At 32.3% G+C, this 21126-nt stretch overlaps 2 protein-coding genes across 4 annotated transcripts; one reads left to right on the top strand and one right to left on the bottom strand.

Annotated features, from left to right (window-relative positions):
* Positions 1-1325: 1325 nt before the first annotated feature.
* LOC106757861 (alcohol dehydrogenase class-3) lies at positions 1326-4275 on the top strand. The gene is made up of 9 exons (XM_014640694.2): positions 1326-1454; positions 1549-1685; positions 1792-1838; positions 1995-2320; positions 2711-2793; positions 2879-2954; positions 3390-3547; positions 3636-3797; positions 3879-4275. The coding sequence occupies exons 1-9, from the start codon at positions 1421-1423 to the stop codon at positions 3993-3995; spliced, it is 1140 nt and encodes a 379-aa protein (XP_014496180.1). The 5' UTR covers positions 1326-1420; the 3' UTR covers positions 3996-4275.
* Positions 4276-10052: 5777 nt separating this feature from the next.
* On the bottom strand, positions 10053-19709 carry LOC106756901. 3 transcript variants are annotated; one of them, XM_014639499.2, is made up of 19 exons: positions 19503-19709; positions 18638-19297; positions 17810-18010; positions 17138-17221; positions 16361-16420; positions 16012-16056; positions 15211-15410; positions 14584-15093; positions 14265-14358; positions 13988-14167; positions 13824-13913; positions 13091-13153; positions 12861-12935; positions 12721-12771; positions 11508-11585; positions 11150-11284; positions 10870-10977; positions 10722-10787; positions 10053-10565 (listed from the first exon to the last, which is right to left on the bottom strand). In XM_014639499.2, exons 2-19 carry the CDS (start codon positions 18962-18964, stop codon positions 10491-10493), a joined length of 2442 nt encoding a protein of 813 aa, XP_014494985.1. In that variant the 5' UTR covers positions 18965-19297; positions 19503-19709; the 3' UTR covers positions 10053-10490. The 3 variants fall into 3 exon arrangements, 2 of the variants coding, with proteins under 2 accessions (XP_014494985.1, XP_022634880.1); XM_022779159.1 differs by lacking the exon at positions 16361-16420; XR_002667346.1 differs by lacking the exon at positions 10053-10565 and having other exon boundaries at positions 10731-10787; positions 11166-11284.
* Positions 19710-21126: the final 1417 nt, after the last annotated feature.

The raw sequence follows: 21126 nt of genomic DNA, 5'->3' as shown, positions 1-21126 counted from the left end.
AATATTGTAAAGAAAAATTAAAAAGTATTTTAATCTAAGCCTGTTGTTTATTTAATGGTAAATTCTATGAAAGAAAATTCTGGTCTATTTTATATGCTCAAATTTTGGCAAAAGTGCTGATAATAGTTTTTTTTACTAGAGTTAGAGAGTTTATAATTCTACTGCTATTAATATTTCTATAAAAGTAAATGAAACAAATAATATAATTTATGTACAGTTTAAAATATAAGTTCAAATTGTGCATTTCAGACCAAACAGATAGACTTTTATCCAAGCAAAGAAGAATATGTAAAATGCTGAAAAAAAGAAACATTAAAGTGTTTATTGGAATTACTTTCCTTAGCTCACACTAAAATCCCTTTTCTTTTAAGTACAGTTTATTAAATATATTTATTTTGATGTAAAAATAAAAATGATAAAATAAAGATATTATAAATATTTATTAAAATAAAAAAAGTATTGATTTCTTTAATATGAAAAATAATTTTATTATTATCATTATTAAATAAATAAAGTAATGTTTCTATTACTTCTATTACTTTTACTGATGAAACTGTATGTTTCATTGTATTTTTAATAGATTTAAAGTTGTGCTAATTTATTTAGTTTAATTAATAAGTTTTCTCCCTTTTTTTAAAGTATATTTCAAACTTTTTAAATTAATAAATCAAATGAATTTCCTTAATTTTAATAAATTACTTATAAAATGTTCTATTTTATTTTTTACTTATATATACATATATTGAAAATTAAGTAAAAGACAAGTGAATATATGAAAAATAAATAATATTAACTTAAGATTTAAAGATAATAGTTAAATAAAAATGTTTTACTGGGACAAATAATACACTACATATTTTCTAATATAATAAAATAATCATATAATTTTTTTATTTTAGTTCTAAAACCAAAATGCATGTACAAATTATTTTAAAATTATTGCAAGGACTAAGGATGACATAAAAGCAGAAAAACAAAGGAAAAAAGATTAATTATTTTTACTACATATTGACATATATAATTTTCACGCACACACACACACACACATATATATATATATATATATATATATATATATATATATATATAATTTTCATATATCATTTTTAGTGTAAATTTTACTTTAATACGAGAGTCCAATGATACTATAATTTTATTTGATTATGATTGAAATATATAATTTTGTTATCTGGATAGATTCCAAAATGGACCTCTTATGATAAATAACCATTCCTTAGTTCTTGCAATTCAAGCTCATTGAAAATGAAAAGAGATTAATATTAATTTTTTGTAATGTAATAATAGCATGTTAAGAGTGTGAATTTTAGAAGTTAAATGTCTTATTGGAATATAAATAGGTAGAAGGCAGAGTGGGGAGATAAACAGGTATTGTTTGTGTGAGTCTCATCTCTTCCTTTCAATGGCAACTCAAGGTCAAGTCATCACCTGCAAAGGTACCCATTATCTTCTTCATTCTTCTTCTCCTTTTAGATCTAATTAACATTAAACAAACCTCACTAATCTAAACATGGTCTCCTTTTGATGTAGCTGCGGTGGCCTGGGAACCCAACAAGCCCTTGACAATCGAAGACGTTCAGGTGGCTCCGCCTCAAGCCGGCGAGGTTCGAGTTCAAATCCTTTACACTGCTCTCTGTCACACCGATGCTTACACTTGGGGCGGCAAGGTAGCTACTTTATTTCTCTTTCTTTTTGTTTAACTGTTTCGGAATCCATTAATTTGTGTTTTCAGTTGTTTGGATTTGTATAGTGAGCAAATTGTTAATGTTGCAGGACCCCGAAGGTCTCTTCCCCTGTATTCTCGGCCATGAAGCTGCTGGGTATGTATGCATGTATAATATATGAATGTTAATATGAGATTGAATTTTAAAAAGTACATTTTTTAAGATGTAATTGTTGCATGTGATGTATGATGTGAGCATATGCATTTATTGGCATGGATAGCGGTTTTAGGGGTTTGTTTATTTTTGTTGCAGGATTGTGGAGAGTGTTGGAGAAGGTGTTACTGATGTTAAGCCTGGGGATCATGTCATTCCCTGTTACCAGGCTGAGTGTGGGGAGTGCAAGACTTGCAAATCAGGGAAGACCAACCTTTGCGGCAAGGTTCGCTCTGCCACTGGAGTTGGGATCATGCTCAATGATGGCAAGAGTCGGTTCTCGATTAATGGAAAGCCCATTTATCATTTCATGGGAACCTCCACTTTTAGTCAGTACACAGTTGTCCATGATGTTAGTGTAGCTAAGATTAACCCCTTAGCTCCTCTGGACAAAGTTTGTCTTCTCGGATGTGGTGTTTCAACTGGTAAACATTATCCTTTATAAACACTGTATTGAGTTTTTGTAAGTTGTATGGTATGGGTCTTATGAGTCATGATATGTGTTTGGAGCTGGACAATGATGTTACATTCTTACATTTGCCTATGGAAATGTATATTTTTTTCTGTCTTTGCCATACCAATGTATATCATATTAGGCTCTGTTTCTGATCAGAGTTACAAGTTTCAGCTCTTACTTTGATAGTTTAACAATTAAAATGCTTTTTGTGAAAAATGAAAATGTTTCTTTAAAGATCCTTTTTTCCTTCCTTCATTCTTTCTTTTTTCATGCAATGAAATGTGCGATCTTGTGTCCTTCCATACCAAGTTCACTTATTATTATGAAGTTGTGAAATCTATCTTTCCCCACTTTTTAGGCCTTGGAGCTGTCTGGAACACTGCAAAGGTTGAACCAGGGACTATTGTTGCTATTTTTGGCCTTGGGACTGTTGGGCTTGCTGTAAGTTTGTGAATTTACAATTTTAGGCGGTTATGTTTTTGCCGTTTTGGGTTTGCCATCATGATTTGCACTTTGTACTTGACAGGTTGCAGAGGGTGCAAAAACTGCTGGTGCATCCCGGATTATTGGCATAGATATTGACAGCAAGAAGTTTGATACAGGTACAAAATGAACTGGGTTATTCTACAACAATCAGGAAGTCTTTAATATTGTGAAGTGATTCATTGCCATGTTTCTCATTTTTTTAGTTGTAGAACTAATGTTTCTCGTAGCATTGATCATCGTCCTTTTAAAGAATTATGCTTGCGGAATAATGATACTGTTTTAATGGGATCTTAATATGTATGTTCTTTTGGTATATATTTGTATATTTCATTTCTTGCTCCATCGTTTTTCTTGTGTCCCGAGTGCTGTGACCTCTGTATAATATAGGTACGTGCATAGTGTCTTACTATGAGCTACTTTCTGTTTGTGGTTTTCTCAGTTTTGGTTTTGTAATGCTAGTGTAGTGTTAGTGCACTACAGAGGACATTCTTCACAACAATAATTACTTTTTCATTTATTGATTTGTCTTCTTTTGCTCTTTTTACCTGCAGCGAAGAACTTTGGAGTCACCGAGTTTATAAATCCAAACGAACATGATAAACCAATTCAGCAGGTCATAATTGATCGTACTGATGGTGGAGTTGATTATAGCTTTGAGTGTATTGGAAATGTTTCTGTGATGAGAGCTGCTTTGGAAGCCTGCCACAAGGTGAATGCTGCTACTGCCACATTGACTCCATTTTCATACATTACACTATGATGGTTGTACTCATGAAGTAATCTTTGAAAATTCCCAGGGCTGGGGGACCTCAGTTATCGTGGGTGTTGCAGCATCAGGTCAGGAAATATCAACCCGACCTTTCCAGTTGGTGAGTGGACGTGTCTGGAAAGGAACTGCTTTCGGTGGCTTCAAGAGCAGGTCACAGGTGCCTTGGCTCGTAGACAAGTACCTGAAGAAGGTAAAGGTTTTTCATAGTGTTTTGTGCATTTAATTGAGTATTGTTGGAAAGCATGGATTGTTAGGAGTACTTGTTTTGCAGGAAATCAAGGTTGATGAATACATTACCCATACTTTGACTCTCTCTGAGATCAACAAGGCTTTTGATCTTTTGCATGAAGGGGGGTGCCTTCGTTGTGTGCTTTCAACACAAGAATGAGGTGATATATGCTATCCAGGACTAGTTTCATGAGGAATGGATGTGTTGGTTTGCAGTTCCTTCGTGTTGTGATTGTGGTTTAAATTTTAAATAAATCTGGAGTGGTTATAGCTTGTGAGTAAGATCATGTTGATCATCCTTTTTTGAGTTATGGCTATGGTATTATCGTATTTACCTCTCCATCCTTTGACTGGCAGACACCAAAGCTGTTTTACTTTTGCTGTTATTGTGCGGTGTTAAGAAGTTCAAAAGCTTTTCAATGAGACCGGGTTTCAAGTAATATACTTCATTTTGAAAACTAGTAATCTATCTCTTAAGCACTGACATTTAGGTTAGTTCTCGTGAAGCTGGCATGTCATATTGAACCTACAAGTTAGCATCCGAAAATCCTTTAAAGAATTTCAGCAAAGTTTGAAACGTCTTAATTGGAGTCAAAATTATTGCTTTGCATAGAATGAAACTTTGACTAATTAAAATTTAATGATAACCATTGTAAACATTATTATTATTATTTTGGTTGTTGTTCCCAAGAGGTAACTTTCGTAAGACATTAACGTTGTTCGCTTGGATAATTATCGAAGTGGATCAGATGCTTTAACTTTCTGTTCTGCTGAGTGATTTTATTTTAGGTATCTGTATCAAATAAAGTTATTTTGAAAATGACAATGCTAATCGAATGACACCATTCCTCCAATCAAATAGAAAGAAGAAGCAGAGAAAAGTGAGATAGCGTAAAATGTCCATTTTTGCTATTTATTTGAAAAAGAAAGACGAGAAGAAAGTTATTTAAACGCCAGGTTTATTCTTATATTTCCATTTAAGTCACAGCAAACTTTTTTCAGATTAGATGTCCCTAAGTGTCTCTGATTCTGTATTATATCGGATAAATAAAAGGAACTTTATTTATTTTTTCTCCACAAAGTAATGTACGATTAAACTGGATTTAATTATTGGTCCCTTAGCTGGCGTGGGTTGATCTAACCAATCGTAGGACCTTTGTGCTTATCAAATAATTCATTCAAATATTCTCAATCAGTGTTTTGAAGGCTTAAATATCTGAGATTTTTATTTCATACTCAAATTTTGTATGAAAAAGAAAGGTTTAATAATTCTGATAGTCCCTAATTTTGGTGACTTTTTTTAATTAGATCCCTCCTTTTTTTTTCTCAATTGGGTCTTTATTTTTGAAAAATTGAAGCAATTAGGTTATTGCCGTTAGTTCCATACTAACACTGTTAAAAAAGGTGACGCGTGTCAGCTCGTGATTTTTTTGAATTTATTAAATATATTTTTATTTTTTTTATTTTTATTTTTTATTATTTTTTCTTTTAAAAATAAAATTTGCCACGTGTCAAAGTTGACATTATGCCACGTAGCAATGACAGTGTGAGGTGGCACTGACAGTGCCACGTGTCACTGTCAAATCACGTGTCACGTGTTACTGACAGTGCCACGTGTCACTGTCAAATCACGTGTCATTGCGTTTGTTCCAATTTGGTCCCTGTATTTTTATTTTGTTCCAATTTGGTCATTGTATTTTTATTTTGTCTCAATTTAGTCCTAATTTTTTTTTTTAAATTTGTTCCTTCCCAACTAAAATACGGTATGTACATTTTCCAAATTTTTGTCTTTAAATTTGTTTCTGTTAAGCAAATTATTAGTAATGATGTATTTCAAATCGAAATATTTAACTCTAGAAACTTTTTATCAATTGTTGAGGAAGTATTGAGACTATACTTGTTAGATTACCTTCACAAAAATATTTATTATTGAGATGTTAACTTTTATAGGTTACTCATTCATATTATTTAGGTTAAATGATTTCTTTATTACTATATAAATAAAAATGTGTCATATGTTATTTTGTAATTTTTTTTATTTTTCTAATAAAAAAATTACTTTGTATAAATTTCTTTGTAAATATTTATATATAAATAAAATTTTGTTTGAACTTGGAGAGAAACAAAATTGTTTAGTTTTTTAAAAAAATAGGACTAAATTAAGACAAAATAAGAATACAAGCACCAAATTGAGACAAGTCTAATGACACGTGGTCTGATAGTGACACGTGGCACTATCAATGTCACCTCACATTCTCATTGTCACGTGGCTCAATGTCAACTTGACATGTGGCAATTTTTTTTTAAATAAATAAAAAATTAAAAATAAAAAAATTAAAAATATATCTAAAAAATTCAAAAAAATCACGAGCTGACACGTGTCACCTTTGTTAAGGGTGTTAATACGAAACTAAGACCTAATTGCTCCAATTTTTCAAAAATTAGAACCTAATTGAGAAAAAAAAAAAAAACCTATTTAAAAAAGTCACAAAAAATAAAGACTATAATAATTGATTAAATCAAAAAGAAAAAACAAACATAAACATCTTTCAAGAAAAACACTGATGTTTGGTGTATGTCACGTTGTAACGTCGTATGAGTACTTTTGACGTCGTTAATGAACTTCTGTCTCCCTTTAAGAAAACTCTGCATTTATTCTTCATAATTATACTTTTTTTCATTTTAAACTTTATAATAATAATAATAATAATAAAAAAAAAAACCTTTGCAGTAATCTCTTTGCATACCAAAGCAGAGTACACAAACCAAGAAAAAGAAGAAAACGACAAAATAAAGAAAAAACAAGAAGCTGACCTTGCACATTGAAATGTCCTGAGCAATTTACAGTTTTATGGCCGTTAGAATTTATGGCTTGGAATATATAGAAAAGTGTGCCATTTTTTTCCTGTGGTAGCACATTGTTCTCCTCTTAGGTCAGAATTTTCACCTTTCTTTTATCATGTGTTGATCGAAAAATTAGTCAGAATTTGTTTTTTTGGATTTCTTTTTTGTTTTAATTAAAAATAGTATACTTTAAATAAAGTAACATAATATTTTAAGATGGGAAAAAATAATGTAGTAATGTTTGTAGTGTTTTATAAAATTTTGGAAGATAAAAATAAGTTATATGTATATAAGATGATTTAAGGGCTTGACCCAAAGCGGACAATGTCTTACCATGTGTGGAGTTCTATGTGTGTATTGAACCTCTCCCCAACAGTGGTATCAGAGCCCATGGTTCGGGTCTGGTGACCGGGCTCAGACGAGTACGTCCCCCCATGATCAGGCGAGCCAGGCAGGAGGCCAGTGGCGCCGGAGGAATCATGAGAGGTGGTCAAGGGTTTATATACACATAGATATCTCCAATGGTAAGAGGCCTTTTGGAGTGGTACCAAAAGCAAAGCCGTAAGGGCTTGGCCCAAAGCGGACAATGTCTTACCATGTGTGGAGTTCTATGTGTGTGTTGAACCTCCCCCAACAGATTTTATATTTGTGTTTGGATTTTGTAAAATATAATTTATGTAGTTATTAAAATTTAATTATTAAAAGTTAATTATAAGATGAATGTATATTTTGGAACTGATGAATGTATATTTATAAGATAAATGTATATTTTGGAATTGATTATTTAAGTATTCAAAATGTTAGTTGTTAATAGAGATGGAGGAAAAAAAAGTAAAAGAATTACTTATATACTTGTAAAGAAGTTTTATATTTATTTTTTTTTCATTTTAACAAATTTATTGTTTTTTTTTTCTAATACATTTTTTAGTTAGAGAATTTATAATAATGAAATTGAAAATTTATTTATTGAATAAAAGGAATTATATTTAATAGAATTGATATAATTGAAAATTAAATTAAATAGAAAAATTAGAATAATGGTGATATAAATCTTATATTCCTTTTGAATCGATATATCTCCAAAGTTTTAGATTTTTCGAAAATGTGTTTGATTTGAAGTATAGATTGGATGTTGCCATGAAAGTGTATAAGCATTCGTTTGATGAGCTAAGAAATGAAAAATATTGATTACCATGTCAAGACTCACATATTGATTACCATATCAAGACTCACAACTTTGATCTTATACAACCACAAAAAAGAATGTAAAGAGTCGATCCAAATCATTTAAAATTAAAACTGAGATAGATACCACAGAAGGACACTCACGAAAGTGCTCATATTATCAAACACGTGATAAACAAGAGATCATTATCCTCATAGTCTTGATTTTAAAGGGTTTACATGGCATCATCAATTGTATTATTTTAATGAAATTAAAAAAATATTTAAAAGGTATAATTTAACAAAATTCAACCATATAAATAAATATTTTTTCATTACAAAACTATATAATTTCTTTTTTCCCTTCTCATTTATTTTAATAAAATTCAAAAAAGTAAACTTAGAATTTGATTCTTCGATAACCAAATTCTGACTAGTACTTCAACCCAATAACCAAATCGAAGGTTAGAATCCAATTTCCCAACAACTAAATTATAATCTAAAATAAAAATGGTGCTATGCGGGTAAATATAGAGAACAATATGCTATCTAATAAAATAAAAAAGGTGAAGATGTTACTCGAAAAAAAATCTTAAATGTGTAAGAAATGAGTTAATCTTAAATAAAAATTCTTAATGATGTTAGTACTTAATTCGACCACATCGAAACCAACAAATGCAACCCAATGATCACATCTGCCACAAATTTCCCATATCCATTCACATCCTTTCAATAACAACCTCTTACCAAACTTCCAAACATTAAAATTGACAACTCTTGTTTCTATTTTTCTCCCGCAACAAGATAAATAATTACCATCAACTTTCTCTAGTATGGAGGTGCATTTAGTAATGGTGGGGTGCAGGAAGCAAAGGCCTTTGTTTAAGATAATGGAAAGGAAAGGATGCTATTGATTATAAATTTGTCAATGGAATTAGGAATATCATATAAAGAAAAAAATGTTTTTTTTTTAAATAAAATGAGTCTGTTCATGGTTCATGCTCTTATGAAATCTACAGTAATGAAACGTAGGTAGAATGTTGCTGAAACAGGTCTTTATCGAAACAATTGGACGTGGACCAATCAGTTTTATGAAGGGAAGTTTTTTTAAGAAACAAAAAATGAAAAAAATGACACATGGTAGCACAAGAAAGCATAGAAAATAATTATAATCAATAAACCAACAACCATGAGTGTATAATGCTGTCAAACTTAGTGCTTTAACACAGACGATTATTACGGAGCCATAAGTTGATCTATTTTACTCAATTACTAGTCAATCTGTTTTATCCAGTCACAAGTCGGACTATGCTATCTAACTGCAAGTTGGACTATACTATCCAGCCGTAAGTTGGACTATGCTACTCGATCACAAATTGTCCTGTTACTATTCAATCACAAGCCAACCTGTTTTACCTGGTCACAAATCAACCTATTTTTCCCAGTCATAAGCCGACTTGTTTTCACCCAGCCATAAATTAACATGTTTCTACTCGACCATATGCCAACCTATTTCTATTTGGACACAAGCTAGCTTGTTTCTACTCGACCACAAGCCAACCTTTTTCTATCTAACCACAAGTCGACGTGTTTCCAGTCGGCCACAAGCCAACCTATTTCTACCTGGTCACAAGCCAACCTACTTTTACCTAGCCACAAGCTAGCCTCTTTCTACTTGGCCACAAGTCGTCCTGTTTCTACTCGGCCATAAACCGGTTTGTCATAATCTAATGATGTATTATTCTTTAACTTAGCATATTCTGGATCAAAGAACTAAATTATGAGATAAATGGACCATTGGATCCACCTTGGTTCTTATAGGTGAGGGCCACAAACGTAATTATCTTATAAATAGTACAACCTCAAAGTAAATAATTTACATTCATATTTAAAATATTAACTAATATTTAATACACTTGAATGTCAAAATGTTTTTTACAAGTACACTTCCATCTAGTTAAGGAAGAATGAGTATAGAGGTAAAAAATAATTGACACTGAGGAAGTTCGTGAAGTTAACCTTCACAAGATATACTTAACTTCACAAGATATACTTAGCTCCTTAAGTACAAAACTAAAAAACTATTAAATAGGTCTTCGAATATATATTACATCATTTTCAGTTCAAAATTCAAATGAATGTAACTTCTATGGTATGTTTAAATACCAAAATGATACCATCTAGTTATGTTCAAAGGTTTGGACCAACCAAATAATAAAAACTTTCATTAACTTAGAATTTTCATGATTTTAATATGACAATACATTACAGTTTTAGGAAGCAAAACTGTGGTTTGCTCAATAAAAAGATTATAACACGTATGCTACAGGGAGAGTGGTCATAAATACTGTATTACAAAACATGAACTGGTGAACCCAAGAACACACCCCTCAACAAAAAAATAGGGACAGTGATTGTTTCCCCTGGGTTAGCAAAATGATTTAGTACATGACATTTACTATGAACATTATACAATTTTTTTGGACCACATCAACTTTCTGTGTCATTCTCGGATTAGCAAAGTTTCATCTGGTCTGAACTGGAGGTGTTCCTCCTAATAAATCAAGAGCTATATCTTCAACAGTGACAACAAACATGTGTAACAGATCTATAGCACAATTTGATCTAAAACCAATGTGGCAAGGGACTATGACTCTCCACTCTCAAAGCTTGTCAAACGAGAGTCTGATAAAACAGTGAAGAGCTGTGTATCTACAAAAAGCTGCATATCCAAGGATTCAAAATCAGCTTTGAAACAGTAATTAGTAAAGAGATTGGCCTTTTATAGTTTATTTTTTTTCCATAAACGTCTGTAAGAGAATAACACAAATTGAATTGAGATTCTTTCATTAACTAAAATTGAATAGGAGTTTGTTACCTTAATGAAGGGTTGATCCCTAGCAGGAAAGGAATCAATGAAGCTATCTTTAAGAAGTAAAGAAACCTGAAAAATTAATCCAGATAACTCGTTCTTAGTACTTTAAGAATTTCCAGAAATAAACATCACATTAACTTAGTTATCGTACCCTATCTTTATTAGATTGTACATTAGTTATCGTGTGGGATTTCAGATTTGAACAAAGAGACTCCAAATAGTGCCACAATATATTCAAAAACTGAGTTGCAGCTTCGGCCTGTAAACAATTCAAGATTAGCAGTTGCTACTAATGGTTTCAGAAGCTAGAACCAAAAAAATTGCTGGTTTGTGAAGCATGAATTATTTATACATAAAAAAAATAGTAATACTTATTTTTCCAAAATAGCGTGTGTGTGAAAGAGATCTTTTAGTATGGGAACTAAGAAAACCTGGACTTCGTTGCACCTATGTACAGGATGCTTTTTAGCAATTGATCGTTGATTTGAAAGTCTAGCATGAATTGGACTCAACTGAGAGAAAAGCTCTCTATGCTGTGGAAGTTTTGGTAATGGACACATTGTCACCTACACAAGAAATATTAAATGGAAGAGAAACATGAGAAAAATTCTGCATGGAACAGTATAAATAGCCAATGATTGTCTCAAACACACATATATATACACAAGCCCAAAGTTTGAAAATAGCCAAGAAATATGACAATGTAAATTAAGTGTAACAAGTTTCCAACAGACTCCCAACATTCCTTGTGGAATATCGTGTGAGCATCTTTAAAATGTCATTACAAACCTTGTCCCTCTGTATATCAACAAGAACACGATTAGTAGTTCTCGCATTCAAGTAATCTGGTTTATGTTGTATGCCAACCTGCAAGAACAATGGATACTTTGAGGAACAATTGAGATGGGATTCTTTAAAATTCAAATGCTTATAAAAAAAAATTAAATTCTCATAAATTAGTTGCCAAGTCAAGTACAATTTCATAAATTAGTTGTTTAGAGAGTTTCTTCTGTACACAATATCAGAGGAAACAAAAATAACCTAATTTGATCCAAGAACATCTCTAATAGTTAGAGCCAGGGGTAAGTGCTCCTTCTTCTCACACCCTTGAATCTTTGGAAAAATCCTTGAATAATAATTATGAACCTGACCTTGATGACTTGCCCATTGCTTTGAGAAAAGGAACTTTGTCTTGTACTAAGTCTCCTGTTTCTCATTTTGTGACAACTGAAAACCTTTCTATTCAATACCAGAGTTTCCTCTTTGTCATTGATGCAATTAGAGTCGTACTCGAGTTCAAGATGCATTGAAGGATGAATTGCGTTCAAGCCATGAATAAAGAGATGACTGCCTTAGAAAAGTAGACATGGGAAATTCTTGACAGGCTTTTGGATAAAAAGGCAGTAGGATACATATGGGTTTATAAATTTGATGACATATTAGAATGTTACAACACAAGGTTATGAGGAAACATTTGCCCTAGTGGCAAAAATATATAGAGAAAGATTGTCATTTTATTAAAGAGAAACTGGATAGTGACCTATGTACTATTTCAAATTAATCCATTAAATAAGAATCTTCTTTCTTTTAGATTACTCCTTTCAAGTGGTATCATTTTCATACATCGAAAAAAGAGTAGCATTTTAACATGAACATACTAATTCTCAATGCAACACACAGACTTTATCAATCCAATATGAAATTGGGAGTATGTCTATATCCTTAAAGGCAACAAAAATACAAATATTAAAAATATTAAAATAAGCTTCTAGTAGACACTAGTAGAAGAAGAAAAATGAAAAAGGTTTCACCATACATTAAAATTAGTTTATGTGCACGTTAAAATCATTTAGCTTATCCTAAAATCTAATTTTAACTTATGCAAAAACTAATTTCTTCTTCTATAATGCTAAAGCAACAGTGAATGCTAAAGTAGTAGCCAACAAAGCATATATAATATGAAACAACATATTTTATAAGCATCAAAGAAAATGACACTCACAATATATGGAACTGGGGCATCAAGAAAATCCATCATTGTCCCAGGTAAAACCTGAAAAGCAAGACTAATATATTGTTAGATCTATGTGACAATCTCACATGGAAATCTGAAACCAGGGCTTGTTGAATCCTTTGACTTACTGGGAGCAATAAACTCTGCCACTGAAAAGGACGAATCATGGGTATAAGAGAAAGCACTGTGGCAGATAGAACACCCTACATTGTGTCAAAAATTGTCAAAATCAAAGACAGGTTACAATTCCACTCTACATCAGTCCAAATTAATCAACAGCAGCAACTAGGTTCTAACCATACAACACATTAAGGAAAGTCAAAGACCATCAATTGGCATGTTGGTTTTAAAGACTTACCAGATTTGGGCACACTATTACTACCTGTTTTTCCAACAACACTCCTGTAATCAATGTCATCACCTGCCAGTAACATTGTGGGTAAAACTAATTTCGTTAGTCATTGAAGAAAGTAGCAAGACATTAGCATCTAATTTAGTAAATGGAATGGATCAAATCTTCAATAGGTAGTGGACATGGAAAGCAGTCTACATGATGCAAAGAAGGCATAGTAAATCATCTTCTTTGATAAGCTAAATTGTTTATGCCAGTGACATTATATACTCACAAGGGCTCTTCTTATTTATGCGAATAAAAACATAGGAAAATGCAGATGTTCGGGGAGCTACATTTGATATATTGTTCTTACCTTATTTTTTTAATATTTTCTCACAATATTTGGAACCATTTTGTATAGAGGATATAAAATAGTTTCGGGGTTGGGTTTGGTGGAACCGAAGTACACCCCTAAACTATAATAATTTAATAAATAATGTTATCTAGATTAAGAACTAGAATAATTAAATTGAAAAATGCAGTAACTGGAACAGGAAACATGAGCGAGGACAAAAGTCAAACTGAATATTTGTCTGCATACAAATTAGTAAAAGAAAGAAAATAGACGAAAAAGAATAGTTAAAAAATATTTTATTCATACAATACAAGAAATGGATTCTTAGAATAGTTTCTACGTAGAACTTCTGAGTTAGACAGACATTAACATTGTTGTATGTCAAGTGGAATATATGCTTACACTATCAAGGGATAGAACTCGACAAGTAGTTGCCATTGTCCATACTGATAATGATAGGGCTTCCTCAGCCGCTGCCAGCTTCGTATTGTCCTTTTACCAAGTACATGTGTAAGGAGAATGCATACTTTTTGGATCAGTATTGTTAAAAATCATTTAAGAATTACCAGAGCTGTTTCAGAACAGTTTGAACAATCATCTCCGAAGCCAAGAGCAGCAACTGAATGTCGTATGTACTGAATAGCTTGTAGATGTTCAAGAGGGTGGAAGACAAAATCACTTCCTCGAGGTGGAATAGGTTGAGCATGGTATCTACACACTATCTGTAGCAAATCATTCTTATTCTCCTATCAAATGCATTCACAAAAAAAGTATGTAAAATGTCAATCAAACATCACTTCAGTTTAACCAATGAAAACAAATCGAAAACCATTTTACACTGACCATAGCCCATTCCATTAACAATTCATCCCCATAATCTCTTTCGTTGTTTGAGAAAAAATCGTCCTCATCTTCTGATGCCCTGCTTCTAACTGGACTGCCAATGAAAATAATATGGATTGAAATTGAATTGGAAGTAAACAATAAATGTCAAAAATAGACACAAAAACACAAGAAAATTATACAGATGGATGAACTATATCAAATCTGAAAAAGTTATGCAACATAATTTCAAGAAATGTAATACTGTAAATACAAGGGAAAAATGATAGTCTACCCAAAAGTAAAACTGAAACAAATATTATAATTATAAATTTATTACCTGAAAAGTGATTCAAAACTTCCAAGACGCTCCAAGACACGAGTCTGAGAAGACAAAGGTGTTCCATGTTTCGGAGAAGCTTGGTCATTTTTGCAATTTCCATGCATTCTTTTTATAGAACCAAGAGTTTCTGGTGCCTTAAACACACAATTATCTAGAACTTGGAGATTCTTCTTGTCCTCCTTATCTGTATCCCTGAACTGAGACGAATCTGAAGTATCACTGGCACTCCCACTTACAGGAGATTGACAGCGATAATCCCGTATTTTAGGTGATAACTGTTGGCTTTCATCATCTGATATAATCCCAGCAGCTGCAGCAGCAATAGCTGCTGCACCATCAAGAGGAATTGCAGAATCCATCCATTCACTAAATGTCTCGTCCTCTGGGGATTTTTCCTCCTTTGACCTCATTTGATCATCTAGTTTGGGAGATGATGGAACGCTGCCACTGAGACTCATCTCATTTACAAACTCTGTTATCCGATTCAGGCGCTCCTGTGCAATGATACTGCATCCAAGTAAGGCGTAATAAATTATACAGTGTCTATGAAAAATCAAAGGATATTAACCATATTTGCCCGGAAAAGTTAGTTAGTATATACCAATAAGCTACAATAATGCTAACCTGTTTAACATCTCAAAGTGTAACTCAAAGAAGGGAACTCTAGTTAGAAGACAATAGCAGCGAGGTGCAGAAACCAGAAAACGGCTGCATCCCATGGAGGGATGAGAAAAAGGAGAAGATATGCCTAAGATACCAGGGGGCCTTTGAACAATTTCAGGCACATGTAAACAAACTCCATAAAGTGTTGTATTGTCTGCTGCCTGATCAAGACATCAAGGTACACAGAATGTATTTTCAGCAATCATTACAGTAAGAAATAAATGAAAAGCAACTAAATAAAATTGATCCAAACATACACAGACATATATTGAATGTCCCTATGCTCATAATTATATTGTAGCACAAGGTATGCAGTAAGTTTATGTATAATCCATGCTTTATGCTCTATTTGTTTGTTTATAAGGGACTATGCTAAAAATTAAAATTTATTTTTGGTTCTACTGTTCTCGCCTGTAGCTTTGAGCTATAACATTAGGAATCACTTTAACAACAAATGTTCTGAACTGTCGAGTTGAGTTAATTGATGGACACATCTGAAGTTTTATCTAAAGAACGAAATACTGAGTAGCTACGGGAAAATATATACCGTAAGATATTTATCCCCTCCTCCTGTGGCTCACTCAACAATTCTCAAAAATGAAATTGAAAAAAACAATATGCAGAAACTGTACACATATACAGAATCCTGCATAATCTAATCTAGCACAAGTCAGCCAGGGTACAGGTAAGCCAAATAGAACAATCATTAACCATTCAAGCTAACAAATTAAATTTGATATATGATATGAGTACAAATATTACCTTGACTGCAAAGACGAATGAAAGATCATCTTTTCCTAAATGTTCCTGTGGAGAATAAAAGCAAAAAGAAAATTATATTAGCTTTGGTTGCAAAGCTGATAAGGGCTCAATGGAAGGTTAATAATACAATGAAAATTGGATTTAGTCAATGTTGCTTTTCAACAAAAATGAAAGATAATGAATGAAAGATCATACTTTGCTACACATGCATGTCACAGTATCTATACCAAGTATTAAGTTATGCTTAGAATGAATTGTTATCTAACACGGTAGATGACATGTTGCTTTAACTAGCTCGTCAAAAAGAAAAAAACATGTTTTTTCATGAAAAAAGAACTACAAGATATACCTGTCCATAGACAAGTTCGTTTAGTTCACTAAGAGATGGAGTCCTCTCCAACAACCATGCCTGTAAATCAACACTTCATAAATGAAACAGTTTGCGGGAAAGCAGATTTTATTACTTAACTAGACCTATTGTTTATAAAAAAACTGTTACTTTTATCCTAGCAAAAGTGTGAAATTCTACAAAAATAAAAGATGGAAAACTTATTATTTGCAATTAAGAAATCGCAAAAATTAAAGGCAAGAACATCAGTTAATCTGAATAAACTAAAATGCAAGTCCGTATAGTAAGATTTCTCTAGATTCCATAAACTTAGAGCAACTTTATTGCAGATACTGTTTCTTAGATTCTCTCTCTTGCTGACCTCACTTTTCAACGTTTAACTTGTTAATTAATGTTTCTTGTAAAGGCAACTGCATCTAAAAATTTCTTATCTCTTGTCATATCATCATAACATAGGATAAGCAACTACATCCAAAGCTGCTCTTACTGTGTCATCTGCCAGAGTGATAAAAATTATGTTCGTATATTCTGCAATTCAATGATAAAGAAGACAACAGAAATTTCTTACTCCAAGATAAATCAAAATATTTATTCATTAAGAAATCAAACAATTTACACATCAAGGAAAGGGAAAGAGCAACATGCAATGATGGTAGAACCAATTCAGAAGCTCTAAATACAAACATTAGAAAGAAATAGAGAACAATTTGTAAGGCAGTAGTTAAAATGAACAGAGACTTTGACAACTATGAGCATGTAAAATAGCATCAAACAGACCTTAACACCTTCAGGAAAGCAAAAGGGAGCTAAATCCTTCATACGCATTGTTAGCTTCTTTGCAGGAGGATATTTGAACAGTAACTGCATGTTTGCAAAAAGGAGGAATGTGTTGAAGTTTGCATGGTACGAAGTTTTATGGTCAACTATTTGTACGGTAGGAGCACATTGTAGACTCAAATAATTCCAATTCACCGTCAAAATACAGATATAATATTCCAAAACATCTTTCATAAATGTTGTGAAGTTCCTTTTATATTCCTAGGAGACCGAGACACCAGATATTCAATAACGTGTATTAACCTATAACACTCAAGAATTTAATTTTAAAAATTTATCAAAGAAGAATAACAGAGAAATGGCAACTGAAATATTCTGTTTCTTATATGCAGAGACTGTACAGCCAATTGTCTCTTTTATTCTATGTTTCCTTAAATTTTCTCTATTTTCGAAGATAACTTATTCTCCTTAATTGTACTTTCTTTCTTTTCCTATGATAAAACTTCATTTTCAGTCAAATTTACTTGTTAAAAGGCTCTCATGATAAATAATATTCGTAGGTTTTTTTATCAAGCTTAATGCCATTGTGTGACCCATGTAGTTGATCCCGTCTAGTAGGTTAACAAGCTGTATCAAAAGAATGTATTAAAAAGATATTGATATCTACCAAACCTGAGGTTCCAAAGTTGGCTCTGTTACTTTTTGCTGCTGAGACTTTCTGCAATCTCGAAATTCAGGTTTCTCCTTATCCTTTTCCCACTTTTTCCTTCTTGCAAATGAATGCTCCACGGCTTCCAAATTAGCATCTGGATGCAGCCCCACAATCACAAAATGTTCAAAGAGCGATGTCGGCTCCTTATTATTTACACAATCCTACAGTAATATTCACATTGATTTACTTCAACAAAATGATAAGCTTACATTTCTGATAAATATGTGCGTGGTACACAAAGGTCACCTCCTAAAATTTAGTGCAATAATGCACAATTGTTAATGTTCCCAGTCTACATGAAGAACCTTCAAAATAACTTTTAGAATTAACAGTATACCAATTACTCAAATACCAGTATAGGCATGGTTAATTATACATATGTAAGAAATATCAAAACCCTCAAAGCTCGTGCTCAAAGTTCCTTCCGGCATGACCGGACTAAGATACAGAAACAACTGCTACCAATTCCATTCGGCAGAAAAATTATAATTTTGAAAACAGGTTGTTAAACTTCATAGATGACAAAGAAGTCATGTAAATGTAGTATATTTTGTTGATAAAACAATAAAGAACAAGTAATTGAAAGGTGGAAAATATTTTCTACAGAGGCAAAACATGAATCACTATGAGTTATCGACATTTATCATCATTGATAGCAATGTACTACTGTACTGTACAATGTAGAGCATAAATATATTAAATTCCATTAATATTTTCGGATCAGTGAAGCAAGGAATACTTTCAAAAATAAATATAGCACATGAAGGGATTCTAAAAAAAATGAATACCAGACTTTTAGGATGAAGCTGATACCACTGCCGTTTCTGGTTTGCCATGACCTCGGGGTTGAAATTCGAGAGAGCATCTTCGCGGGATTTGCCACCCCAGCGCCAAGCCTTGTTCACGTGAGATTTTAATTTCTGCAAGCTGTTATTACGTTCAACTCCTCTGCTACCAAGCTCACTTTGACAACGTCTATGCCCACCAGGCCCCATTGGTGACATATGCAATGCTTCCCCAGCAGCTTTGAATGCGCTCCCAGAAAAATGCTGCAGGACCCTCATTGGTGATGAAGGCCTCTCCTCCTGAGGTTCAGCATCTCCTTTTGAGTCCATGTTGATAGGCACCTACCTCATGTTCTCAATTTTCAGTTCACCAATCAATCGCAGCCTCCACTCCATTGCTCTACAACCACCCTTTTGAATCATTCCACCGAATTTCACGATTCTACCACATACTCATTCCGATGAGAAGACCCCAGATGGAAATTATCACCAAAACTATTTCAGGGATCCTCCTTTCTCCCGACAAAAGCGTTTTTTAACGCGATTTAATGAACAAAGAATCATATAATTCTTCTGGGCAGGTAGATTCCACCTTCTTTCCCTTTTCAAAATCTCAAAGTTTTAAAATTTTCCACCCGAATAATAATGGGCACCAACCTGGTTCTAAGCCAAGGAACAATATTCTCATTAATAACGGAGTTATCAATATTCTCATTAATGGCAAGAGAATGCGGAGAAGGAAAGAGGGAAATCAGAAAGAATAACCCTTGAATGCATAGATTACTTGTAACGGAAACAACAGTGTGTAAATGCAGGGACATTCAAAACATTGCATGTTGTTTTGGTGTGGCAAAGACAGATGATGTACCTGTTTTTCGTGGCTCCTGAGGCTCGGTCCTTGTCCTTGACGGAACAAAGCGAGAGAGAGGGGGAAGAGAGAAGAGTTGCCAAATATAGAAATGGAAGAGAAAGGAAGGAGAAGGTTAAGTGAGTGGAGGATGAACCTTTGTTTGAAGTTTGAACAAACAAAAAAGAGAGAATGGAAAACTAAAACAAAAACTATTCGTGTCATGTTATAAAAACATATAACACAACAACGTAGGAGAATAAATATATTTACGAACATGGTCCTCAACTTGCATTTACGATGCATCATCCTACACTGCTCCATTTGATTCCCAAGTTTTGTGGCCATTGCATGTGCTTCAAATAAAAGATCTTTTTCTTTTTACCTTCTAAAAAATAATATTAAAAGAACGCAGCCTAGGCTGTTGACTGTGCAAATATATCCTCTCAGGTTCAATCACTGAATAATGGTTTACACTGTTAATCTTTTAAAAACTTTATACTTTCTTATATACTAGTATTTTTCAGGATAAATGTTGCTTTACATAATTAATATTCACAATAAATAAATATATTTATATACATTATATTATAGCTAAAATTAATATTATAGATTTTGATAATCAATTTATATTCCCCACGATGATATTTTTAACTATTAATAGTTTATTTTAAAATATTGAGACTCAATACATAATGAAAATTAAAAGGATAAATCGAAACAGACGAGGGGTTTAAATTTGTTTTTGAAGACCTTATAAACATAGTAACGTGAAATAGTTCTTAAAAAACTACTATAATTAAAATGGAAAACAGAGCGTGTTTTGTACTAATTCTTAGGAGTGAATTATTTAGATGAAGTTCTTGGAAGTTGAATTTTGACTTTGACTTGACCATAGAATTCTTAGGAGTGAAATAATTATACTTCAATATTTAAGTCAATGTACTCATAATATAGAAAAAAAAACAGAGTAGATTAGATCTTCCTAATTCTAGTTATATAACTGATAGAGTTCAATATACTTAATATATATAAAATAATTTTAATTAGGAAGAAGTTAATTTTAGTTTAAATTGTTTTAAGTTTATAAGAAAATTGTCCAGACATGTTTGGAAGCTTTATTGGCCTTTGTTTTTCATCACTTGTTTCTTTGCCCTATTTAGGTGCCATTATCTTATTAACATACTGTTGTAATTTTTTTCAACATTTAGGCTTCAGTTCTATACCAACCTAAGCATATAGGACTTACGGTTTCAGTTATCCAGAAATCAAATCCTATGACTCTGCATGAAGTTAAAATAATTCTAAAATCTGGTATTTTTAAAATTTTCACAAACTTATAAACTTCGATTGTCCACCAGCTGAAACATATAGGTGAATGGACTTCAATTAAGTCAACAAATCAGAGTATATAAGTTCGTTAAAATTTTCAAAATTGTCATTATATTTTATATGTTTCGTTTGCTATACAATCGAAAAGTATAACACAAGTTTAAAACCTAAAATTGCAATAGTATTATTGTAATATATATCTTATTGTTGTGCACTAACCAAATTTGTAAATATATTTCATACTATATAATCTAGAATATGTTTCTAGATTACATAATATATGTAATATATTTGAAGATTTATACATTTTTTT

Source organism: Vigna radiata, chromosome 3 (genome assembly GCF_000741045.1).
Source record: "Vigna radiata var. radiata cultivar VC1973A chromosome 3, Vradiata_ver6, whole genome shotgun sequence".
Taxonomy (NCBI): Eukaryota; Viridiplantae; Streptophyta; class Magnoliopsida; order Fabales; family Fabaceae; genus Vigna; species Vigna radiata.
The sequence above is the reverse complement of the archived record's forward strand: the minus strand, read 5'-3'. Positions and strand labels throughout refer to the sequence as shown.